The 27,762-nt window shown below is 41.7% G+C and overlaps 1 protein-coding gene across 1 annotated transcript; it reads left to right on the top strand.

The window, feature by feature from the left end:
* The first annotated feature begins 68 nt into the window (after window positions 1–68).
* ilk (integrin-linked kinase) lies at window positions 69–27,124 on the top strand. The gene is made up of 13 exons (XM_063014045.1): window positions 69–166; window positions 3,696–3,870; window positions 17,972–18,137; window positions 18,459–18,554; window positions 20,363–20,459; window positions 20,553–20,636; window positions 21,916–22,001; window positions 22,078–22,187; window positions 22,301–22,428; window positions 22,538–22,659; window positions 23,461–23,560; window positions 23,831–23,961; window positions 24,363–27,124. The coding sequence occupies exons 2-13, from the start codon at window positions 3,782–3,784 to the stop codon at window positions 24,510–24,512; spliced, it is 1,359 nt and encodes a 452-aa protein (XP_062870115.1). The 5' UTR covers window positions 69–166; window positions 3,696–3,781; the 3' UTR covers window positions 24,513–27,124.
* The last annotated feature ends 638 nt before the right edge of the window (window positions 27,125–27,762 follow it).

Raw genomic sequence — 27,762 nt, 5'->3', positions numbered from 1 at the left:
GCCTGATTCCCTGCAGAGGGCGACGCTGTTCTGGGCTTTAGTGAACGCAGCACCGCCACCACACACCCAGAGGTGGATCTCAGTAGGGTGTGGACACTCGGAGCTTCGTGCCCGTCAGATCGTCCTTCCCTGGTTCCACACTTCAGTTAATTCTGCGCTTCGACAGGTAATAAGTTCATTTATTGTTCGCTTCTCATACTGAAGGATTCAGAACTTTTAGTTTATTAATAAACCGTTTGTTGTAGCGCTTGTAGCTAACGACCCGAGGAAAACGGAGATAGCTACACGGCTAACGGCTCAGTCAAAACGCTAAACCGCTTTTATTGATTCTAAAAAGTGTCAGAACATAAATATTTCATTCAGAACTTTGTAGTAATATTTAGAGAGGCGCTTTATTAGACTTTTTACACTGAATTCGTTCCAAATACTACAGCAGAGAACTTGAATGAAGTCCTCTCGAGCTAACGTTACCTCGCTAGCGTCACTAGTCCTGAACTAAAAACAGATCTAAACAGCTCACATCACACCAGACACATTTATATAAAATATATATGTTAATGTATAGATGTACAGTTTTACATGACATGTTAATGTGCAAATCACTTTCTTACTTGTATGTTAATGTGCAGTTGACATGTCGTGCTGATTTGTGTTGAAATGAATGATTTCTTTACAGATAAATTCATTTAATTCATTTTAATGCTGTTCCTTACTTAAATACACAGAAATATTTACATTTATATTGATTATTAGTAATTCACACACACACACAAAGGTTTGATGCATTGTGTCTTGGGGCACATTTACCTCATTACTAGTATTAAAATGATTTGTTATAAGTTGTGCCCTTCTGTCTGTACTTGACATCATAGACTTGGCATCAATGAGTCTTGGCTGCCCAGCAATCTGGACTCACCGCAGCTGTATTTATGAATATGATTCATAATGTATGGAATGGATCATATTCAGAAAGTTGCTTTATTAGACTTTTTACACCGGACAAGGTCCAAATACTACAGCAGAGAACTTGAATGAAGTCCTATTGAGCTAACGTTACCTTACATAACTACAAACAGATCTAAACAGCTCACATCAGACCAGACACATTTATATAAAATATATATGTTAATGTATAGATGTACAGTTTTACATGACATGTTAACGTACAAATCACGATCTTTCTTACTTGTATGTTAATGTGCAGTTGACATGTCGTGCTGATTTGTGTTTAAATGAATGATTTCTTTACAGATAAATTCATAACCACATTTTTAATGCTGTTCTTTACTTAAATACATCGAAATATTTACATTTATTTTGATTATCAGTAATTCACACACACACACACACACACACACACACACACACACACACACACACACACACAAAGATTTGATGCATTGTGTGTTGGGGCACATTAAACTCATTATAAGTTGTGCCCCTCTGTCCGTACTTGGCATCAATGAGTCTTGGCTGCCCAAAAATCTGCACTCACCACGGCTGTGTGTCTGCATAGAATTGATGCATGGCTTTTTCTGTGCGTTCCTTTATGCAGCGGTCAACTGTGTTAAACGACAACGTTTTTCTGAAGAACTTTTTGAGGTGTTTATCACAGTGGGGTAATGATTTCTCATGGTTTGTGTCTGTGGACTCAAAGCGCACATTAAAAATGTATTACAGCTTTACCTTACACAGGCTGAGATTTATCCAGGTTTTATAAATCTTTTCATAGTATTATGTACGGTAGATCATAAAAGACTTGTGAGAAATGATCTTTTTTCCCCCAAAGTGATGTTACCCTTACCTGTTACCAGTTAATCTGTTGTTACCATTACACGTGGTTCAAAACTGTGTAACTTAAGAGTCCTGTCCCAACTGAATAACAGTAAATAACATTAAGCTGTAATATTAAATGTTTTTTCGTATTACTTTTGTCAGTTAAATACAGTTTAAAGAGTGGCAGATTCCTGTCTTTATTTCATTTCACAAATTGTATGTTAGTTGTATGATAGTTTTAAACTGAACATTTTAAAGAAATAAGTAATAAATACATTATTTAGCTGGCTGGTTTGAGTTCCTGTATTTAACCCTACAGGTCAATTACTGCTAATGGTCAGTTGTATACCTCGTATACATTATTAATTCGAGCAATAATCATGTACAATATTGCTAACATTGACACCGTGGATGATATTACTACTCTGCATTATTAATGCATACCATTAAGGAGGGCTGCATAGTATACAGTGTGATTACTGCGGTACTAAAATTGCAGCGTTCACCCCAACTCACCACAGCTGTATTTGTTCTGTAAGCAGACACACGAGTCACATTGGTTACTGTTCAGATTACTGTGATTAAACGTGCCTTCAGTGGCACCCAATTGTGGTGAAATGAAAACAGGACAATCTATAAACGTTACCTCTCCTTACTTGGGCCATGTTGAAATGATCGTGTTGTGTAATTCCTGCGTTCGTTCAGTATCTCGTTCGCGTTCGGATTCCAGTTGACATGAGCGTGGTCTTCTGCTGTCGAAGCCTTAGGGTTCATCATGTTGTGCCTTTGAGATGCTTTTCTGCTTCTTAGGAATATAAAGATTAAACGTTTGACCTCCTGTCAGTCGGTACAAGTTTTTTCTGACCGCTTTTTAATTTGACTGAATTGCAACATTGAATTTTTGTGGAGATGATCATGTTTTGACAAACACAAACCAGCGGAAGTGTTGCATTTACAATCACAGTTGTTGCAATCCTGATGTTTTTATGAAACGTGAACTGAACCTATTTTACATATTTTTTCTATAGTTTTTATATTGCACAGAACTTTGCACCTTTAACCCATAATGTGAATTACACGTGCTAATTGTTTACAGGTATGAATGTGTGTGTGTGTGTGTGTGTGTGTATATATATATATATATATATATAAGACTATTCTATTTGTATTTTTCGTGCACTGCTTGCATCTGTAGAACCAAAGTCAAATTCCTTGTATGTGTGAGCACACTTGGCCAATAAAGTCTGATTCTGATTTTGATTCCAAAACTAAAGTTTACCTGCCTGATCAGATGTTGACGTCTTACTGAGCTTCCAAGCTGAACGTTTCTGTTACCAAGTTATGCAAACAATGTGATTTTGCTTGATTCTTCTTTCTAAAAGTCTAATCAACAAACAGCGAACAAAAAGTACTGCTGGTATCTTTCATTGTTCTGATAACAGTGTTAATAATTAATATGCAAACCCGATTTCTAGAAAAGTTGGGACATTTTTAAATACAATAAAAATAAAAACAAGAATCTCAGATTTTATTTTATTCTCTTGACCTTTTATTTAACTGAAATAAGCACCAAGAGTCGGCTTGTAATGCGTTGGCTTAAATTTGAAGTTGATGCCTGTAACACGCTCACAGATTGTATGTTTTTTCAGTTAAATGAAGGTTTCAGAGAGCGAACAAATCCCACATTATAGTCCCAACTATTCCGGTGTTCGTAATACAATCAAACAAAACCATTTTGCCGTGTCTGGGATGGAACTGCAGAGATCTCTTTAGATATATCTGTTAACACAACTGGCGCATGCACACTGAGGGTGGGTAAGGGTCTGTTACATTTTAGCACCACTCGTGTGTAATAGAAACCCAAATACATTTAAATATTAATTATTAATATCCTGCTTTCCATTTCTGGTTTGATCCAGGTAGAGGTGCATCACACCCCTTTTCCAGGGCGCTCCTGGTAGGGGACGAAGGATTCCATCGACGCGAAGAGCCAGAAGGTACCAGAATGGACGACATTTTCACCCAGTGCCGAGAGGGCAACGCCGTAGCTGTCCGTCTTTGGCTGGATAACACGGAGAACGACCTCAACCAGGGGTGAGTGCACTTTCAAACTGAAACCACGGCCGTCACGAGCTAAAATCAATTGAAACGAAAGATCATCCTGACCTGTAATTTATAATAAAACGTTGACGATAGGATTTGCTTGTTTGTAATTAAGTTTGGCTTTCTAAATATGATCAAACTGATTATTTTAAACTGGGGTATTGAGTTGGTTTATTGATGTAACTGCGTTATTGATACACAGAAAAGCTTTTTGGTGAGGTTTGTGTGGCTGCTGTAACACATTTATAACATCGTTCCTAATCTGTGTCATAATAGTTGTTTCTTTTGTTTGTTTATACAGTAATAATAATATTATTAATAAGGGATGTTATGGCATGGTGCACGTTAGTCACGGTGTATGATCTAAGAGTTACCTCGCCAACTACAGTACTTTTATTTAAATACTGTATAAAATGCATTTATTTTTTTATTTTTTTATACAGAAGTAATGGAGGAACTTAATTTCTTTATATTAAACCATTTCTTGCTGGATTGTTCCTGAATTTGTTTCGGGTCATTGTCATGTTGCATGGTCCACCTCCACTTCAGTTTTTGGGTAGATGGAACTCACATTTTCCTCAAGCACCCTCTGATACCTGTAGGTTCCGTGATGACATTTAAAGGTTGTTGAAAACTTCTTTACGCATCTTGATGAAAGTGTTTTGCATTTGTTTTTGCCATTAAAGTTTGCAGTTGAACCTTTTGTTTGCAGCAATAATGTCTAGTTTATTTATTTTACCGTCATGTTTTACACTCATGACAGGAACGGTAGTTACTCATTACACAAGATTCATCAGTTCACAAGGTTATATCAAACACACTCATGGACAATTCAGTATCTCCAATTCATCTCACTTGCACGTCTTTGGACTGTGGGAGGAACCCGGAGCACCCGGAGGAGACCCACGCAGGCACGGGGAGAACATGCAAACTCCACACAGAAAGAACCCAGGACCTTCTTGCTGTGAGGCGACAGTGCTACCCACTAAGCCACCGTGCCACCCGCAGTAATGTCTAGATTTCTACTTCTGTTTTAATGTAGCTTTAAGTTAACATGTCCTCTACAGGGGGCAAACCTTTTTAAAGCACATTTGAATGCACAATGATCTTTTATTTACTTAATTCAACTGAATTTACAAACATAAAATGTGGCATGTGCTGAAAGTAATCGTGCACTAGAGACATTTCTGTCTCTGGATTGCCACGTGAAGCAACAGTGCTGCGTTCGCAATCAGTCACATTTGTTCCAAATCTGATGTTTTTATGGAAATGTTTATTATTTTGTGTTTTTGACAGTTAAACGCAGGTTTTGGAGAATTATTGTCTTTTTATTTATTATAATGGTCACATTTAAATGCTTAATTGCTGTTTATTTACTAGATTTAAAACATAAAATGTGGCATTTGGCGAAAGTAATCCTGCACTAGAGGCATTTCTGTCACTGAATAGCCACGTGAAGCAACAGTGCTGCGTTCACAATCACGTTTGTTCCAGATCTGATGTTTTTATCGAAACGGGGCGGCACGTTGGCTCGGTGGGTGGCACTGTCGCCTCACGGTAAGAAGGTCCCGGGTTCGATCCCCAGGTGGGGCGGTCCGGGTCCTTTCTGTGCGGAGTTTGCATGTTCTCCCCGTGTCTGTGTGGGTTTCCTCCCACAGTCCAAACACGTGCAAGTGAGGTGAACTGGAGATACTAAATTGTCCATGATTGTGTTTGATATAAACTTGTGAGCTGATGAATCTTGTGTAATGAGTAACTACCGTTCCTGTCATGAATGTAACCAAAGTGTAAAACATGACGTTAAAATCCTAATAAACAAAAAAAATTAATTTTATCGAAGTGTTAGAAACTTTAAACATGTATTATTATGTGTTTTTGACAGTTAAACGAAGGTTTGACAGAATTATTGTCTTTTTTATTGTAGTGGTCACACTTTAATGCACAATTACTGTATATTAGCCAAAACTAAATGTGCCCCAGTGTGCAGAAGTGAGTTGTCTTTAAGTTTGTTTGCTGTAGAGGATGCGTTAACCTGGTTTTACTCACAAAATTAACCGAACATGACATTTTACCAAGGGTGCACAGACTTGTGCATTAAGAATGTACATCTTAACACGATAAATGATCGTTTTATCATTACTGTGGTTTTGTACCTAATAATTACCTAAAATAAAAGTGGTCGATACAGAATAGGATTACAAATAAAAGTGAGAACGATGTGTGATGCTGAAGTGTTAACACAGGAAAGAAATGTCTAGTTACCCCTCCCCATGGGGTGTGTTAACATGCTGGTGTTTTCAGCACGATGGAATCACAGGAAATGTCGTGTTTGTATCCTGCATAACTGTGTGCTGTACTGTACAACCGGCCACATTAGAGAGAATAAAGAATGTCATCGTCAGTAGTAATTTAATTACATGAGATGATCTAAGCGGTTTTAGGTGAGAATGCTCCGTTTCTCCGGCCGTGTGTGTGTTGCGGCTTGATCAGCGTACGGGGCGTGTGGTGTTACGTAGGTTCTAGCTCTACACTGACTCCGAGGTGGACGTGGAGAAGCAAAACCAGACTCCTCAGGAATGACAGGGGCGAATAGTTTCCATTCTATGAGCTCACTAACCAGCGCTTGCTGAGTCGAGCCATGCCAGCGCTCGTTTTTTTTTTTCTTTCTCTCACTCTTTCTTCCTTCCACTCCCGTATTTGCTGTTTTTTTCTCCCTCTCGGCCCTCGCTAGTGTTTTCCTTATCTAGAAATAGAAACGCTGTTCACTTACTCATGGATCAAACATGGTCAGTAGAATCTCGCCTTGCGCCTTCATGTCAATGGCTGGTTTAAATGTAGTATTTTTCTGTTGATTAAATTCCAGCCTGTGTCGAATACACTGTCCACTCATTTGTTTAGCCGTGGATCAGTTGTAATGACCTCACGAGGATAAATAGCCCTGCCTTTTGACTGAAAAGTCAGCAAAGTTATCGTAAACGAGCACAGATTTAACGAAGGATACCATCTCATTAAGCTTAATTTGCTACTCGGTTCAGTCCGGTATTATAAAAGAGTCTAGAAAATCTAAAACAACAGAGCAGGTATTATTTAGGTGGTGGATCATTCTCAGCACTGCAGTGACACTGACATGGTGGTGGTGTGTTAGTGTGTGTTGTGCTGGTATGAGTGGATCAGACACAGCAGCGCTGCTGGAGTTTTTAAACACCTCACCGTCACTGCTGGACTGAGAATCATCCAGCCAACAGCGCCCCGTGGGCAGCGTCCTGTGACCACTGATGAAGGTCTAGAAGACGACCGACTCAAACAGCAGCAATAGATGAGCGATCGTCTCTGACTTTACATCTACAAGGTGGACCGACTAGGTAGGAGTGTCTAATAGAGTGGACAGTGAGTGGACACGGTGTTTAAAAACTCCAGCAGCGCTGCTGTGTCTGATCCACTCATACCAGCACAACACACACTAACACACCACCACCATGTCAGTGTCGCTGCAGTCCTGAGAATGATCCACCACCTAAATAATACCTGTTCTGTGGTGGTCCTGTGGGGGTCTTGACCATTGAAGAACAGGGTGAAAGCAATAGATGGACAACAGTCAGTAATTGTAGAACTACAATTAATGTTATGGCTGATCAGTGTGTATCTGTATATTCTATTTTATTCTATAACATCCTCGCTGTAAAAGCCACAAAGTTGAATCAACCTGTCGACTCGGGGTTTGTATGAATTTGACATTTTACTTTGAGTCTCTTGATGCATGCTCAGTAATCCATGTACACAAATCCACAAAGTGGAATCAGTTCATCTTGGACTCACTGTAAAATCGTTTCTATAAAAACTATGTTGACGGATAAGCACTATTTCAGGCCCCTGTGTAAAATGTACTTTTCAGCTTGTTGTGCTGTAGGAAGCATGTAGATGTCGTGACCTCTGTGCTGTAGTGGAAGGGAACAGGAAATGGCAAACACACAGAGGCTGTGTTTACGATCCCGGTCACTGTACGACCTCAGACTCGGTCTAATGTATCTGTGGGAAAGTGCTAATGGTCGGGTTCTGATTGGGTGCTTTTATTCTTCGTGTGCAGTGCTGTATGCTTCATCTCCTCACTAGGGAAGATGCTCCAACCTGCCATCGATGTAAAGAGAGACTAACAGTTAAACACATACCGATGTGTTTTTTAATGAAAGCGAGACACGAAACGTGCTTAAATCTACAGCACCAGGGAAAATAATAAATTTTTTATCATATTTAAATCTAAAACATCTTTTATAATTAGTTTTAAATGACACAAAGTGAAGAAGCAACTTGAGTACCGCCGTATAAATGACCCCAGCGTGTCGGTACGGCGCTAAAACTAATCAATCAATCAACTGTATACTTCTTTTTAGAGCTTCTCTTACAACGTTTTGTCACCGTGCACTAACCACATGTGGTTTTGAAATAAATCGGCTTCACGTTTTGTTTCGTAGATGTCGAGGATGTGCTTAGTCAGTTGTATCCTGTAGGTTAAGTGTTTTCCTTTAGGTCAGCTTTGTAGATTGATGCATTACTTTAATTGCCTTGATCCTGACTGTTCTGCAGAATCAGCACAGGACCGATGTGCCAATAATGTTCTCTTAAGTAACGGAACGTCTCCCCTAAGCAGAGGCACTGTGTTTGTGTTTGGGAAATCGGCTCTGACTGAAAATAGCATTGCATCAGATCACATCCTCTTTCGTGCTAGTTCTGAGTGTTAAAGAATGAGAAGTGGTGACATGCTGGTCTGGTAAGGGTTAAAGTATCATGTCTGTTTTGACTTTCCCGTTTTATATAACCGATGATAAAGATTTAATTATGTTTTTGTCCACTGTTAAGTTATGACAAAACAAACGTGCATTAAACATTCACATTTAAAACTTATTTTCATTTACTAAAAATGCATTAGGCTGCATTCACATGATGCACAGCAAAACTACTTTGCTCCACTTGCCTTGTAACTTGCTGCTGCACTATTCTAGGCAAATTCACAGCCTTTCTGTGTGGTTTTTACCACTTGCCACTGCACACAAGCTTCAGTCATACTTAAATTTTGACCCAGTTTGCCGTTAATAAGACAGTCACTGATTCTCACTGTTTCACATAACCCTAAACTGTTTAATTCAAGACGTTGTGAGAAAACATACGTCACAGGGACTCAGAGACTGGGTTTGCATTTTAAATAGTATGTTTAATCATTTCTTTTAACTAATAAACCAGCCTCAGTAGTCGACGGTTAACAGTTAAGCATGCAGTGCCCCATTAAAACCACCCATGAATGGGTTGCAGAATGGAATGAACAAAAATCCAACAAACTGTATCAGATATAAGGACAGGAAACTAAAAAGAAGAAGCATCTAAATGTCACTAAAAAACACCACAAGAACCATAAATCCTATAATACTGGAATACCCCATGTACAATGATACAAGAACGTAGTTCTACAGGACATTTTTAACAACAGACCACCAGGAAAAATCCTGTACTACTATGTTCTACAACTGTGGTCCCCAACCGGTACCGGTCCGTGGGTCATTTATTACCGGGCCGCACAGAAAGAATAAATAATTAGAGATCGATACAAGAGCAATTACATTTCCAAAACTATTCGAGTGTTATTGTCTCCTATCACCACTAGGTGGGAGCAGCGTCTCGTTGCATCGAAAAAAGCTCAGGATTCACACCGATTTTCCATTCGGTCCGTGAAATTATATCTTATATGAAACCGGTCCGTGTTGCAAAAAAGGTTGGGGACCGCTGGTCTACAAGTAATAAGATTGAAAGAAGACGTGTAATACTTAATATTGAACATATAATGTATAATATAAAATGCGATGTGCTCTAGCCAGGAAATAGCCGACGGTTCTGAACTGGCTATAAAACAGAAACATATAATACAAATAATAATAATAATAAAGATTATAATTCAGGTGCAGCTAATAAAATCAAATGTTCCACTTAAAAAAAACAAGCACTTGGATGAGTGTCTGAGTATTTAATGTGTTTAATCAGATAAATATTTTATTTTAATGGTGAAGTATCTTAATGGCCCTTTGTTTCACTCTTTATTTAGGGCGTTTGTACCTGTTCAAGTCTGCGTCTGTTAATAATAAGTGAAGCTATTGGAGTGGAACTAGTGGAGCCGCCCACCCCACACACCGATAATATGTGTGATGTCTGAGGCTGTGCATAAAATCCACACACAACAAGCAGAATCTATTTTTCCATTACAATCGTTCGTCTGGCAGTCGTCAACTCGGAGGTTTAGTGTTTCAGTAACCGTGTTCAGCTTGAGACTGAACGCTTCCAAACATGGGCATCAGAATAAATGTGTCATCACTACGGTTAATAGGAACATCATCAACCTTCCAGTGTAGACGCGCGTGTCTGTGAGAGCACAGACAGAAATTAGCATCATCGTCTGTACGTTTAATGCAGACCTGTTTATTACATAAATATATAATTTATTACATATATATACAGTGTATCACAAAAGTGAGTACACCCCTCACATTTCTGCAGATATTTAAGTATATCTTTTCATGGGACAACACTGACAAAATGACACTTTGACACAATGAAAAGTAGTCTGTGTGCAGCTTATATAACAGTGTAAATTTATTCTTCCCTCAAAATAACTCAATATACAGCCATTAATGTCTAAACCACCGGCAACAAAAGTGAGTACACCCCTAAGAGACTACACCCCTAAATGTCCAAATTGAGCACTGCTTGTCATTTTCCCTCCAAAATGTCATGTGATTTGTTAGTGTTACTAGGTCTCAGGTGTGCATAGGGAGCAGGTGTGTTCAATTTAGTAGTACAGCTCTCACACTCTCTCATACTGGTCACTGAAAGTTCCAACATGGCACCTCATGGCAAAGAACTCTCTGAGGATCTTAAAAGACGAATTGTTGCGCTACATGAAGATGGCCAAGGCTTCAAGAAGATTGCCAACACCCTGAAACTGAGCTGCAGCACAGTGGCCAAGATCATCCAGCGTTTTAAAAGAGCAGGGTCCACTCAGAACAGACCTCGCGTTGGTCGTCCAAAGAACCTGAGTGCACGTGCTCAGCGTCACATCCAACTGCTGTCTTTGAAAGATAGGCGCAGGAGTGCTGTCAGCATTGCTGCAGAGATTGAAAAGGTGGGGGGTCAGCCTGTCAGTGCTCAGACCATACGCCGCACACTACATCAAATTGGTCTGCATGGCTGTCACCCCAGAAGGAAGCCTCTTCTGAAGTCTCTACACAAGAAAGCCCTCAAACAGTTTGCTGAAGACATGTCAACAAAGGACATGGATTACTGGAACCATGTCCTATGGTCTGATGAGACCAAGATTAATTTGTTTGGTTCAGATGGTCTCAAGCATGTGTGGCGGCAATCAGGTGAGGAGTACAAAGATAAGTGTGTCATGCCTACAGTCAAGCATGGTGGTGGGAATGCCATGGTCTGGGGCTGCATGAGTGCAGCAGGTGTTGGGGAGTTACATTTCATTGAGGGACACATGAACTCCAATATGTACTGTGAAATACTGAAGCAGAGCATGATCCCCTCCCTCCGGAATCTGGGTCGCAGGGCAGTGTTCCAGCATGATAATGACCCCAAACACACCTCTAAGACGACCACTGCTTTATTGAAGAGGCTGAGGGTAAAGGTGATGGACTGGCCAAGCATGTCTCCAGACCTAAACCCAATAGAACATCTTTGGGGCATCCTCAAGCGGAAGGTGGAGGAGCGCAAAGTCTCGAATATCCGCCAGCTCCGTGATGTCATCATGGAGGAGTGGAAAAGCATTCCAGTGGCAACCTGTGAAGCTCTGGTAAACTCCATGCCCAGGAGAGTTAAGGCAGTTCTGGGAAATAATGGTGGCCACACAAAATATTGACACTTCAGCAACTTTCACTAAGGGGTGTACTCACTTTTGTTGCCGGTGGTTTAGACATTAATGGCTGTATATTGAGTTATTTTGAGGGAAGAATAAATTTACACTGTTATATAAGCTGCACACAGACTACTTTTCATTGTGTCAAAGTGTCATTTTGTCAGTGTTGTCCCATGAAAAGATATACTTAAATATCTGCAGAAATGTGAGGGGTGTACTCACTTCTGTGATACACTGTATATATATATATATATATATATATATATAGAGAGAGAGAGAGAGGGGTCACCACAGTGGATCTAATCTGCGCACCAGAATTGGTACTGTTTTTCTACCACTGTTTCATCCATCTTTCCCCTCTTTTGGACATCAGCGAATCATGTCAGTGCAGACGCCCGACCGGCTGACAGCACGGCTAAGATTCAAACCCTGCAGTAATAAACGTATTTAATTGCAAATATCTATTTCCTCGGCTGCTCCCGTTAGGGGTCGCCGGCGGATCGTGATCCGCATTATTGTTTCGGCACAGTTTTTACGCCGGATGCCCTTCCTGACACGACCCTCCCTATTTACCCGGGCTTGGGACCGGCACCACAACGCACTGGTTCATGCATCCTAGTGGCCGGGTACCTATAGGACGATTCAGTGTCTCCAAATAGCCTGGCTGCATGTTTTTGGACTGTGGAAGGAAACCGGAGGAAATCCACGAGGAGAACATGCAAACTCCGCACAGAAAGGACCCGGACCGCCCCGCCTGGGGATCGAACCCAGGACCTTCTTGCTGTGAGGCGACAGCGCTACCTACTTAGCCACCGTGCCGCCCATTTAATTGCAACTATGACAGCATTAATTATCATGCTAAAATGTCATTGTTATATACAGTATATTAGTACCTTGAACGTCTTCTGACCCACGACTGGTAGTTTGGGTCAGTAGGAGTGGCTTTAGTATTTAAAAAGCCCCAGTAGGTCAGTGGAATTAGTGTAATCCTGACCCCAGTGGTAGTGGGAACTGAGGAGTGGTCTGTAATTTGTGCTTTTATGTATTTTTAATAACTTTGTACCACTGTAAACTAGGGATGTCCTGATCACGTTTTTTTGTTCCCGATCTTTAATTTTGATCCCGATCCGATACCGAGTCTCAAACCGATACTTGTATTTTCTAGATATTGTCTAGATAAGAACTGGATAATACTGTTCACACAGTGCACACTTCAAGTACATTACAGTTATTCACATTAATCAAATGGAGCTTCCATAGTGCATGGAATAGCGTGCTTGGCTAACGAGATGACTCTAGCTGTCCGCTATTCGGTACCGTAACAGAAGAAGTTAATAAAGTGTTATGCGCCTGACAATTAGTGAATATAGCGTGTATTTATTTCTTTATTAAGCGAGTGCATCACTGCGACGCTCGGTTACATAACTAAGCCAATCAGAGTGCTTGATACTGAGATGTCGTTCAGTCTTGTAACTCGTGTGCTGTACGTTATGGTCCTGAAGTTTTCATACTGGAATTAAAAGTGATTGTTTTGTAAACCGGAGTGATCCTCGACTCACACACCATATAAATAGTAAAACTCTACAGTAGTGAACGCAGCTCTGCTCCCACCGCCTCGTGAAACGCTCGCATTGCAGACGTCACACTTCGCTGTTGGACTTGTTTCACTTTCCAATTGAAAGTATTTCCACACAGCGGACATGCTGACGTAAAACAAAAGATCGGGATTAGGATCGGCCTTAGTAAAGCCGATACCGATCAGTTAAAAAATGCCTTGAAAGGCACATCCCTACTGTAAACAGTTCATGTGCACCCTTGTGCTGTTATGGCAGACCTTGTTTGTTTATATATTTATATATAATACATATTTATATATATATATACACCCCCCCCCCCTCGCCTGTTGAATAAAGCCTTTATTAGTCCTGCTTGCTTTTGCTCGGACTGATATTTGTGGATCCCGTCAGCTGCCGAGCTACTTCTCTGGTAGGAGTGTTAATGATGCAGGCATTCGTACTTTCATCCTTACAAGGGCAAGAGAATCTCTTTCAAGGAACAGCGCAACACCCACTCGAGCCAAACAGGCAAGCCCAGCCGAGGAGTGTGTGTGTGTGTGGGCGGTGGGCTGAGGGGAGTAGCATTTCCTGCCTGTTTTCTACTCTAATTTCCCCCAGTCCTCGTTCGGCTTCCCTTGATAACGTCAGTCGCGTCTCTTCTGCAGCTGCGTGATTAGTTATTTTTATTTCCAGCTCGCAGAATCTAAGACGCATATGAGATCACAGCCTCACTCGCAGCCTTTGTTGTACTTTTGCTTTCATTTATCATCTAGTTAAAAGTGTATGAATATTGTTGACTCTTACCAGACATGTACTTGTTTTGGAGAAGTTTATTACATAGTCTCGTTCTTCCCAGAGGCCTTCGACCTTTTTTAACTGTATCCAGATCCTCAGTTGTGCCTCTTGTAATTCAGTGTCTGGGGGGTCCGCTCCGTGGTCACTGAGAAGTACGAGCAGCTGTTAGCATTGTGTTGTCGCTTTTAGGAGTCAGGAAAACTGAAGATCCAGTATCTCCTAGAGCTCGACCAATAAAATGCTTAGCTCCTAAAATTGGTGTACATTAGGGTTCCACGTTCATACTGGACATGGACAAGAATTGGTCTAAAATGCAAATAGTATCTCAATGTTTTCATTCCATTTTTATTTACTATTTTAAGCAAAACCATGTTCCACCTCTCCCCTTTGGAATCATGTGGTTAGCACCGTCCCCTGCGCTGACCAACGAGTGCTACGATTATCACACTGCCCTTTTTTCATTGCTGCTTCAATCAGTCCTCACAGTAATAGAAAGAAGACGTCCAGATTTATTGAGGCACCCTGAATCCGCTGCTGGTGGATCCCTGCTGGCATTCGAGGAGGGTGTATTTCCCGCTCACGCCTCCTCTGACCTGTGCGCAGTCCTTAGCGGACCCCTTTCTTTGTCCATGCATTCTGCACAGGCGCCTCTATCTGCTAACCGGGGTCCTTAAACAGAGTTTGAAGACCCAACCCACTTATAGTCCGGTCATCCCACCCAGCTGACATGGTAGCCAGTCATTGTTTGCTGCAGCGCCCAGCTGACTGAGTTTCGAACCGAGGTGTTCGGGAATTTCGGCGCTGGTGTGCTAGCGGAATCATAAGCTGCCTACTAATGTCCACTGTTTATTTTTACATCTGTGCTAACTAACACTTACATCCGACCGCTGCAACATAGTACGAATTATAGCAGGATGGTTTCTAATACATGACGCCACCAGATCAGTAGGAATCGCCTTCATTTGGATTTGCTGACGCTTCATTAAGCCGAATTGAAATCTGTCGTAATCGGTAGCGTAGCCGTACGGCCGATATTGCTGACGTGCAGGACGCTGCGCTTCAATCTTCACCCCGGCTGTATAAAGGAAATGAATAGCCCGAGAGAGAATCCTGCCTTTGAATATAAATAAAACCCGGTGCTGAGGGAGGCGGCGCGTCACACACGCATGCACAGACGCGCCGGTGGGGGAGGGAGGGCGCACGGCAGACAGCACAGGGCCGGTTAACTGCTGTTTATATTTAACCCGTCATGGGGAGCCTTACAGACTGACAGCTGAGATTGGGATCACCCGCTGCGTCTCTGGAGAGGGTAGAACTGGGTTTAGGAAACTTTCTACCACCGCTGTCTGAAAACCTACTGATCTCTCTAAATGGATGCATTTTACGTCATCCTACACTCCTGAGAAGAGGGCGTGTCTAAATTCTTAGTTTCCTCCTACTGAGGCTCCTTAATTCTGAGCGATAATCTGACTGAAGAACAAGTGATCGTCAGATGCTTCCTCATGCCAAGTTCACACTACACGACTCTCCAAGTGGTCGGGTCGCTGTACACTTCACACTACACGACTGGATCTCTTGTAATCGGGAGACTTTCAAGTCGGTGTGGCTTTCACACTACACGACTGATCGGCGACAGTGGGTCACACACTACACGAATCGCAGGCGAGCTTCTCTGGTCTCGCGAACTACGTTCCGTCACGAAAACAAACGTCCGGAAAAGCACATCAACAAGTAGCGAGCGATCAAAGTTTGTGCGCCGATGTGCAGCGTAAAATCAAGGAGGAAAAATAAATGAATCTGAGTGGATTTGGCAACGTGAGCAGCATGGATTGTTCTATAGTGAGTTGGAGGTTAATAAATATTTTTGCAATGCAGCGTGGGTGTTTTGTAGAGAATGATAAGGTCAGAAAAACTGTAAAACTTGTGTTTGTGTTTGCCGATGTCCCACCTTTTTACACTCCTACCCTGCGTTTCCCCTCACACCGTATCTCGCGTATCTCATTGGCTGTTCGACACAGCACTCATTGCCAGTCGGGCAACTCGGATCCAGATATTTGACATGCTAGATATCTCTCTTCGGTCCACTCGGAACGAGTTGTTGAGCAGTTCACACACAGCGATCGAGAGTGGAGTTTCGATCGCCGAATGGACGCCGAGTCTAGTGCCGACCAGTCGGCGAGCGAAAATCGGGGCAATTATCGTGTTGGGTGCACAAGTGTCGTTTATTTGTACATTCGAGCTCGTCGGGGACAGTTTAATCATTTTCGGTACACGGAGAGAGACGTTAGCTGGCGTGCTAGTGGGTTGTGCCACCTCAGCCCGTCGGTTTGAATGGCCTAAGGCGAACTGCGGTGACGTAATCACCATAATCTCTAAGTAGAGCGTCTAAATAATCTGCCTAATGAGCTCGATGTCTTATTAGAATCCTCTCTGCTGAGGCAGCTGATCAGGTAGGCACTAGGCAGCAAGGCAGCTCACTAGGTTTTCAGACAGACGCATTAATAAATATTGATTCGAGTTTAATGAAAGAATTTGCAGTATTACATAAGGTTAGGTCGAGCGTACGCAAGTTTCTTCATGCGTCATTTATCATCCCATAATGAATCGTTTCTTCCCTGCTGCTGTGTCTCTCAGTTCATATTTAAGCACCTGTCTGTGAACCCAGAATTTACGCACATCCGAAACCCCAAAGGTCTCCTAACGCTCTGGATCTGCTTTCTAACCGCGTCTTGCCTGTAAATCTTCAAAGAGGAATCCGACAGCGAATTCATACACACGCGAGCACTAAAATCTCAGTGGGAGATTCTTCTCAGAGGATTTCTTCTTATTTCAACTTATGTACTTAAAAAATTAATATTGTAAACTTGGTGTATCGATTGGGGCTGTGGAATTTGGTGCTTGGGTGGCGCATTGGTCTATTACAATTTCAGCAGTGCTACACACACACCGATCAGCTATAACATTAAAACCACCGCCTTGTTTCTACTTTATCAGCTCCACTTACCATATAGAAGCACTTTGTAGTTCTACAATTACTGACTGTAGTCCATCCACTTCTCTACATATCTTTTTAGCCCCCTTTCATGCTGTTCTTCAATGGTCAGGACCACCACAGAGCAGGTATTATTTAGGTGGTGGATAATTCTCAGGACTGCAGTGACACTGACATGGTGGTGGTGTGTTAGTGTGTGTTGTGCTGGTACGAGTGGATAAGACACAGCAGCGCTGCTGGAGTTTTTAAACCCCTCACTGTCACTGCTGGACTGAAAATCGTCCACCAACCAAAAATATCCAGCCAACAGCGCCCCGTGGGCAGCGTCCTGTGACCGCTGATGAAGGTCTAGAAGACGACCGACTCAAACAGCAGCAATAGATGAGCGATCGTCTCTGACTTTACATCTACAAGGTGGACCGGCTAGGTAGGAGTGTCTGATAGAGTGGACAGTGAGTGGACACGGTATTTAAAAACTCATACCAGCACAACACACACTAACACACCACCAACATGTCAGTGTCACTGCAGTGCTGAGAATGATCCACCACCTAAATAATACCTGCTCTGTGGGGGTCCTGACCATTGAAGAACAGGGTGAAAGCAGGTTAAAAAAGTATGTAGAGAAACAGATGGACTACAGTCAGTAATTGTAGAACTACAAAGTGCTTCTATATGGTAAGTGGAGCTGATAACATGGACAGTGAGTGTAGAAACAAGGAGGTGGTTTTATCCTAGATGCGTGCTTTCTCTAAAGTTAGTTTACATTTGTTTACTCTCTTTATCTCAGAAGGAATTAGTTTATATTATTAATATTATCTAATAGAACGATATCTCTCTGTATTTCAGCGATGATCACGGCTTCAGCCCGCTGCACTGGGCGTGTCGGGAGGGCCGCGCCAACGTGGTGGACATGCTGATCATGAGAGGAGCTCGCATCAACGTGATGAACCGTGGAGATGATACACCGCTCCACCTGGCCGCTAGCCACGGCCACCGTGATATTCTGGGAAAGGTTTGTAGAACCCCCCCCATATGTAAACACACACACACATACACGTATACACACACACACACACACACACACATGGCTAACTGGCCTGAAAATTTCAGAGCAAACTGGGAAAAGAATATTCAAACACACACACACACACACTCGCATACAAACACTGACTCTCCACACCACATGTGCTTAAGGAGCTCAACTCTGTCCAGTACATTTAGTCAGAGCTGCTGGTTTGTTGGGATACTTGAAAAAAAAATGAGATAGGTGTTAATATATGGTAATGTATTTATTTATAAAGTACTAAAGGATTTGTGTGTTGTTTTTATTCAGCTGATCCAGTTCAAAGCGGACACCAATGCAGCTAACGAGCACGGCAACACCCCACTCCACTACGCCTGCTTCTGGGGCCACGACCTGGTGGCCGAGGTGAGTTTACTGCCCCCTCTGCTGCTGGAAATGTAGAACTACAACAGTTTATGTACAGAACTGTACTCTGGGTATGGTTGTACTCTAGAGCAGTGTTTCTCAACCTTTTTTCAGTCACTGCACCCTTTAAGAGTTTTCAAAATCTCAAGTCACCCCAGTCTAAAATGTATTAAAAAGCTTACACTCTGCCTCCCTCGTACTGCTAACACACAAAAACACTACAGGGAAGAGACGTACTGTGGTTGCATTGCATTAAGTTTCAGAAAAATCCTCTCTTGTGCAGAGATGAGCCCGTGTTCGTTTCTGCTTTTAAACATGCGCGCCATGAACCAATCAGATTTAACATCATTAAACAACTTTTATAGTTTATTTCTCAATTATTTGTCATTATACCACTAGCACTGCTCATTGTCTGCATGTTCTCTCTGTAGCTCGGTTACGGCTCTCAAACTCAAACTCAAAAGAAGCTTTATTGGCATGACAAATAAGGACATTCGTATTGCCAAAGCAAGTTAGAGAGAAATAATAAAAATAACAATAAAAAAGAACAAATATATACAAAACAGTTACGTGTGCAAAAATATAAAATAGAATAAAATATTAATAAAAAAAAAATAATAACAATAAAAATTATAATATTTACATTAATGAGGTAATGACCTCTCTCTGTGTGTGTGTGTGTGTGTGTGTTTGTGTGTCGCTTGCTCTCTCCGCGATACTGAAAGTGATTTGAATTTCGACAATAAACAGCTCTTATTATGACTGAATAATTCCCTCTACTGATGGAAGCGGAATGGTTGAATTACAGCCGATAAGAAATATAAATATATATATATATAGCAGCTCCCAGAGGCGCGACTCCGGTTCCTTTTGTTCATTTTAAAGAGCCGTTCGATAGAATCGGATCGTTCGCGAACGACTCATCACTATAGGCAACGCACGCAACCCGCGTTGACGTTGTAGCATGGGAAAAGGGGCGTGTCAGACACATTTTGATGTTTGAGGCGGCTAATGGTCTACATTTTCATGATAAGTTGACTTTTTTGTATTTTAAATTTATTTCATTTTCAATATCAGTAATGTCACAATATTTTTGACGGCACCCCTGATGAAGCCAGACTGTCTCCAACGGACCGGTTTCATATAAGATATAATTTCACGGTCCGGCAGGGGTGGAAAGATTTAAAATAGAAGAACTGTACTACTCACACGTGAGCTTTTTTTTGCTGCAACGAGATGCTGCTCCCACCTAGGGGCGATCTTTAATCATTTATTCTTTCTGTGCGGCCAGGTAATAAATGACCCACGGACTGGTACCGGTTTGCGGCCCGGTGGTTGGGGACCACTGCTCTTTTGACCCAAATTTTGTCCCCATGATTTTACCGCGACCCCGACAACACAGACAACGCATCAATATGAAACACAAAACGAAATAGACTTAATTAATGAAAAATGGTGACAATCTGGTCCCGCTGTGGTTTACAAGAAGTAACATAAAACAGCCTCCACAAGGGGGCGTTCGTGTACAAGTTCATTTTGTGTTTGTGCCTGTTAAAATGCTCTATGGTGTCAAGTCAGGTTACAGGTTTCAGTGCCTTATGTATTGTATAGCACTGTCGCCTCACAGCAAGAAGGTCCTGGGTTTGATTCCCAGGTGGAGCGGTCCAGGTCCTGTCTGTGTGGAGTTTGCATGTTCTCCTTGCGTCTATGTGGGTTTCCTCCCACAGTACAAAGACGTGCAAGTGAGGTGAACTGGAGATACAAAATTGTCCATGAACCGTTAACGTTGTTTCATCGTTCCATTACAGGACCTGGTCAGTAACGGTGGTCAGGTGAGTATCTGCAACAAATATGGAGAAACTCCAATGGACAAAGCCAAGCCTCACCTGCGCGAACATTTAAAAGGTAAAACGTTTAATGCTGACAAACCTTTACGTTTTCAAAGACACAGTGTATGTGGTTTATATTTCTCACATGAATGTAAATGTCGTTGCACAGAAATAGCTGAGAAGCAAGGACAGAATCTGACCAAAGTTCCATTTAAGGACACCTTCTGGAAGGGAACGACCCGAACACGACCACGTGCGTTTTTAGGATACCTGTGCATTTATTTTCTGAACCTTTTACTTGTTTGTGATTTTGTTCTAAATTTGTGCATGTTAGAATTAGTGTTAGTTTGAATTAAACACGTTTGGCTTTCTTGCTAAATGAGAAACATCTCAAGATACAAAGAGTTTAGAGTATCAGCTACAGTAGTAGTTCCATCCCCAGGTGGAGTTTGAATGAATGAATGAATCCTTTATTGTCATTGCACATTGTACTTGTAAACTTGCACAATGAAATTGAAGTACTACCCCCCACCTCTCGGTGCAAGAAAACAACAGCAGCAAACATTATTAGCACTATATACAAATATACAAATACAAATCAACACTCAAACAAAACAGAAGCTGAACAGACGCGATTGCACATGTCCCATTGAAATTTTTACATTTTAATTATAAGTTGCACATTGGCCCATTAAAAGTGAAATATGAAACTGCACGAGACCCATTGAAACATGTTTGTGTTTAACAGAGCTATGGCCCTGTTGTAAAAACTGTCTCTCAGTCTATTTGTCCTTGTTTTCATTCGCCTGTAACGTCTACCAGAGGGCAACAGTTCGAACATCCGGTATCCTGGGTGTGCGCTGTCTTTTTTTTTAATTCAGTGTGTCCTCCTGAGACAGCGGGTGCTGTAGAGTTCCTTTAGTGATGGGAGAGGGTGCCCAATGATTTTCTGGGTGGTGTTGATGACATGTTTTCCCTGTGTCTGTGTGGGTTTCCTCTAACAGTGCAAAGACGTGCAAGTGAGGTGAATTGGAGATACGAAATTGGCCATGTCAGTGTTTAATATTGAAGTAGAACTGATGAATCATGGGTAACCTGTCCTGTCATGAGTGGAACCAAAGTGTAAAGACATTATCCTAATAAAAAAATAAAAGAAACAACAAATCTGAGCTCTAGATGAGGTAAAAATGTGGTAAAGAATTGGTGTTCTTACTCTAACTCTTAATTGAAATCAAGCATCTGCTGTTGGAAATGAATTTAAAAGACATTTTTAATCGACGGGATTATTCAAAAATGACATATTTTTTGTCTGGTTAATAAAGCATCAAATATTAAAACGACTTCTTGGCTGGGATTTTAAAGTGTTTAACAAAATATTTCTGGCTTATGTGTGATCTAAGTGGAAGCTTATAAGGTTTAAATGACTAAAAAAAACAACTCGGTGTCTAATAAAACTACAGGACGATATGCAGACCGTTTGACGCAGCCTTGTTTGTTTTTTTGTGTGTGTTTTCTTGTGGTGTGACCTGTAGGTAATGGTACACTCAACAAACATGCAGGCATAGACTACAAGCAGCTCTCATTTATGGCCAAGATCAATGAGAATCACTCTGGAGAGGTGAGCTTAGTTCTTATTTAAAAAAAGAGCGTTAGTTGTACGTTCGTTGCTGATTTGCATGACCCTGTGATTGTAGCTGTGGAAGGGGCGCTGGCAAGGGACCGAGATTGTCGTAAAGGTGCTTCACGTTCGGGATTGGACCACCAGGAAGAGCCGCGACTTTAACGAGGAATACCCCAAGCTGAGGTACATACACACATGTCATGGCGGTCAGTGCTTTAAGAAACCAGTTCTGTAATGTCTGTGAGTCACGTGGACGTCTGTGTGTCTGTCTGTCTGTGTCATTCATCCTGCTGTAGAATCTTCTCCCATCCCAACGTGTTGCCCATGTTAGGAGCATGTCAGGCACCCCCTGCTCCCCACCCCATCATTATCACACACTGGATGCCGTACGGCTCCCTGTACAACGTGCTCCACGAGGGCACCAGTGAGTAACGTTCCATAAACACACACAGCACAGAGTATCCATGTGTTTATCACCACGTTCGTTCCCTCGTTGTTTCCTCAGCTCCGGTTTGCTTTCTCTGTCCCTTTAGACTTTGTGGTGGACCAGATGCAGGCGGTGAAGTTTGCGCTGGACATCGCGTGTGGTATGGCCTTCCTGCACACGCTGGAGCCCATGATTCCTCGCCACTATCTCAACAGCAAAAGCATCATGGTAAGATCCTCAGTGTCCTTTCCGCATTAGAACTGAGCTCTGGTTTTCCCACCCCCACTCTGTCTGTGGATGTTTTTTACACCTGTTTTCATTAACACCTGCCTGCAAACGTAAGAAACAGACAAATGCAACATTTAGGCTACCTGCTTGTCTTGGTTTGACGGGTGGGTGGGGGTGCCCTCCCTGTTGCAACTCTTCTTATTCATATCTGGGGTTTGGGACAGGCACTGAGGTCAGTGGCTAGACTATTACACTGTTTGGACAACTCTCTTGACTTTTGACCATTTCAGGTATTTGATGTGTTTTATCTCTCTTCTAAGACTGCACTAGCCATTAAAGTGGTATTTTGTCATGAATTTGAAGAAACCACTTGTTATATTAGTGTTTTGCTATTTAAACAGTCCAAACAGCTGAAATTTTGTACATTTTGGTGATAAACCTAATTTGCAGTGTGGGTTGAATCATTTTGATTGCAAATGTAATTCTTACCTGCGTAATCTGAGGGCTGATAAGCAGCTATTAAATGCTGGATATGATGAGTTACACTGCGGAAAATCCTCCTGGATCAGGATATTAGAACAACCGATTCAAACACAGTTCTTGTATCATTTCGGATCTTTTTATTATTGTAAGTAAATGTGGCTGATGTTGTAATGTTCAATCCTTCAATGCATGACCATTAGTGACTTAATACTAGACATTTAAATGCCAACACCTCTTCCTTCTCTTTGTAATACACTTATTCCTCCCTGCCAGTTGTTTATATTTTAATTTTCATGCTTTTTCCTACGTACTGAACAGATTGATGAGGACATGACGGCCAGGATAAGCATGGCAGACGTTAAGTTTTCCTTCCAGTGTCCCGGCAGGATGTATTCTCCAGCATGGATGGCTCCTGAAGGTACTTTTCGTATACTAAACACACTGACCTCCCCCCAAAATGCACATGGACGTTGCTGTTATGCACACAGGCATCAGAACTGAATGTCCGCTGGTCCAAATGGTCCAAGTAAGGTTTCTCCTAAGATCCTGTGGACGTCCAGGCACATGTACACCACCCCCAACCTACACACACTTACAAACATTGCCAATCACTATTCGAACCCTGGATTCTGGATCCCAGTGTTAGTAGGGTGCCTTTTCTTATCTATACTCTCATTTTCTTCGGCAGCTCTGCAGAAGAAGCCAGAAGAGATCAACAGACGTTCTGCAGACATGTGGAGCTTCGCTGTGCTGCTCTGGGAGCTGGTTACCAGAGAGGTACCGTTCGCAGACCTCTCCAACATGGAGATTGGCATGAAGGTAAGTGAGAGTCACCCGCCTCTAGTCCATGTGTGGATGAATTTCGTCTTCAATGAGCATTTGAAACTACATGAGATTATGGAAAATGTACAGACCAAGTTATCTACACTAGATGATGAATAGGTCGTTCCAGATTGATACACCAACACAGTACTAGGAGAAGAGCCCAGGCTGTGAAAAATAATATAAAAGAAACAAACAATGAGGTTTTGTTTGCAGCTAAAGATGCAAATAGACCAGATGCATAACCGGAGCATCTTTCTAACATGTTAAGTGTAAAATTAGACTACAAACTAATAATAAAGGTCAATTTAAATGCTTAAAGTAAATTCTTTGCACATTTTTGTCACAACTTATATGAGCTTTACTTTAAATAATCCTCCCTTCTGTGTATCTTCTAGGTGGCGCTAGAGGGTCTTCGTCCCACCATCCCACCTGGCATCTCTCCCCACATCTGCAAACTCATGAGGATCTGCATGAACGAGGATCCCGCCAAAAGGCCCAAATTTGACATGATCGTGCCCATCCTGGAAAAAATGCAGGACAAATGAGCGACCCCGCCCGTTCCCACAACACTCCGGTTTCCACCTGCCTGCTCATCCGCACCCAAAACCCCTCACCAGTCTCACTAGTATTGCACCAGTATTGCCTTAAATATGCCGAGCACCGACGTGCTCTGCGCCACTGTAACCTTTCTGCATTGAAAATGTGTTTGTACGTCATGCCACATCTCACAGCCTCTCTTGTACTGCGCTTTACAATACACAGCCAGCCAATGATTCTGTGTTTGTGTTTGTATAGCCCCCTTTCACATCCCAAACCCAGAAAATCACTGGGTTACCTTTACAGCCTTTAACGTTCCTGCTTTGTATCTTTACGTGCAGGCTTTATATACTGGGTTGCACCCTCTCTCACTCAAAACACTTGGTACATAAGTCATTTTGTTACTTCTGTGATTTGTGGGGGATTCAGTCATTAATTAGCATTGGCAATAATGCAAAAATAAGAATTACAGGACTGACAATCAAAGATTTGTTGATAATTTTGTTCTCAGCACGAGCAGTATTTATTTCTGTACACCGATCTGCAGAGCTTGTTTGACATGAGGAGGTATTGCTGTGATTATTTTAGTCATTTTAGTAGTTTTACAGACTAAACCTGTCCAAAGAATTCCAGCTAATATACTGTACGTCATGCCAATGCGGTAACCCACCGCTTCTGACATTTTGAGCTCTTAAATCCTGAATCTCAGCTGTGCTATTGATCAATGATTGGGCGCCTACACAGATCAGTGCCTGACTTACTGTATGCGATATTGATCCCTGTGTGAACCCGCCTCATGCAGGTGAAAAGGTGGTGTGTGTATGTTCGGTTCGGCCCTCCTCGGTCAGAGATACAGCTGGGTAATTGGATACGGCTAATAGAAAAATGCATCAATAAATAACCGGATGATCAATACTTTAGATAAGCTACTGTGTTTCTACATACAACGTACAGAGATATCTTCTAGAAACCTTATAGAAAGCATAATAATGATCTGTTTAAGATTGACAGACTTTGTATTTTGTATTGACAAACGTGCAGAAAGATTCACATAATTACCAGTAATGTATTTTACTCCGGATGCCCTTCCTGACACGACCCTCCCTATTTATCCGGGCTTGAGACCGGCACTACAATGTACTGGTTTATGCATCCTAGCGGCCGGGTACCTGTAGGACAATTCAGTGTCTCCAATTAACCTGACTGCATGTTTTGGGACTGTGGGAGGGAACCGGAGCACCCGGAGGAAACCCACGCAGACACGGGAACATGCAAACTCCACACAGAAAGGACCCGGACCGCCCCACTTAGCCACCATGCCGCCCATTGAGCCACTTTAGTAATAGTAATAAATCAGCTTTAGTTCTGAGCTGACTCAGGAATTACTTTGCTGTTGTACCAGGTCTCAATTAATTCCACAGAATATTGACTATTGTGATTTTGGCACTTATAATGCCGACCCAGTAAATCCCCAGTACAGGTAATTAAGTGTGAAAGGGGTTTATGGAGCTAACCTGAATTTATTCTGATGCCTCTTTATAGCCGGTTATTAGTGTGTGCTGGTGATGATGAGCATGTGACACAGTGAATGTACTATAGGATCCATAACGTAACAGCTAACCACTAGTCCCTCCATTTCATCGATTGTGGTCATCGCATTTAGTTCACGGGGCCATATTTCATCTGTATTATCTGTGCTTATTATCCGTGTGGTATGTCTTTACTTTGTGAGGTTTTTTAAACCTTGTTGTGTTTCTAAACCTTAAGTGGTAAAGGGACGGTTTCTGTAGTATTACCTGAGAAATATTAGATATGCAACGAATATTAGGAAATGAAAGATTAAAATTCTGTCATGTTTGAGGAATCACAGCTTTTAGGGGGTGTTCTCGACAGATCTAAGCTTATTTTAATCATGTTTACTGTAAGGCAGGCTGAAAAACCTTGCAAAAAATCTAAGCAATTTTAAAGCAGACTTAATGTCGTATTATGCAACTAATACCAAATAATAAATTGCCTGCTGCATCTCGGCAGCATTAAATACAATATGACTGCTTATTAGGCCCCTGTTGTTTTATACAGGCCAAAAAGAAGCAACTACAAATGATCCGATCTGTGTTATTAATTCATATTTGCTCTGCTCTTTTTGAGTTTGTTATTATTGTTTATTATTATTATTATTATTATTATTAACACTCTTGCATCATCTTATCCAGTCACGTATGTCCATGCTTTGTGCTGTCCTGAACTATTTTATACTGTACACATATGTATGTTTCTAACATGCCTCTGCCGACCATGTGTGCTTTGTTACAGACTTCTGCGAACACTACATCTATACACTAGCTTTTCTTTTTTTGCTTTTTCCTCCTGGCAGCTGGTCAGTGTAAAATAAGAGCCAGTGATCCAGTGGTGATAGGAATAAACAGCCCACATGCATATTAGAACATTAAAGACGTATTATACAAAGATTTTATCTGTTAACTTAAGTCTTTAGTTCTGTTTTTGTGCCCTTTTATTGGTCTTATTTTAAACATTTTGGGCTGTTCGTTTTGTTCATGTTAACAGAAGTTTACAATCAAACTAAAGACGAGAACAAATAAAGTATTTTGGCCTTGCTTAATCATGTGTCTGTCTGAAATGTATTTATATATGTAGGTCTCTCGTGTAAATAGATGCTATTTCTGTAAGTAAACATTTTGTCTGTGTACGGACATGTTAATCTTGTTGACAAACAGTCCAGATAGGGCCTTCCCATCGCATTTTCCCAAGTGTTGATCACAAGCCTACTAAAACATGCCCCTAATTAATTAAAGTTTTATTGCATATTCTTGTTTTACCGCCTCTATTTACTACTCGGGGATGTGGTGGGTCTGTTTCTCTGGACTCGCCGGGTGCAAAGCAGTAAAACACCCGGTCCATCACAGTACCTGACGACTGTATTGAACCCTGTTGGAATTCTGGGGCAGGTTCATCTAGGTAAAAAGAAAAATTTAGAGGGGGCAAATGGTTTTTAAAAGAAGTATATTCACTCACAGATCACAGTGGTGATACTTAACTTTTACATCTAGAGATTTCTTTTGAGATGTTTAACAACACACCTGGTTCATCACTGTACCTCAACAACCATAGTTTATCCTGTTGGAATTCTGGGGCAGGTCCTTCTGGGTCAAGATTCCTTCACAGCAATGTAAAAAGACTGATCTGCAGTTTATGGAAATGTAGCACAAGCGGTTATTAGATAATTGCTTTTCACATGGG

This window comes from Trichomycterus rosablanca, chromosome 18 (assembly GCF_030014385.1).
Source record: "Trichomycterus rosablanca isolate fTriRos1 chromosome 18, fTriRos1.hap1, whole genome shotgun sequence".
NCBI classification, from domain to species: domain Eukaryota; kingdom Metazoa; phylum Chordata; class Actinopteri; order Siluriformes; family Trichomycteridae; genus Trichomycterus; species Trichomycterus rosablanca.
Note: the sequence above shows the minus strand (reverse complement) of the source record. Positions and strands in the feature narration are given on the sequence as shown.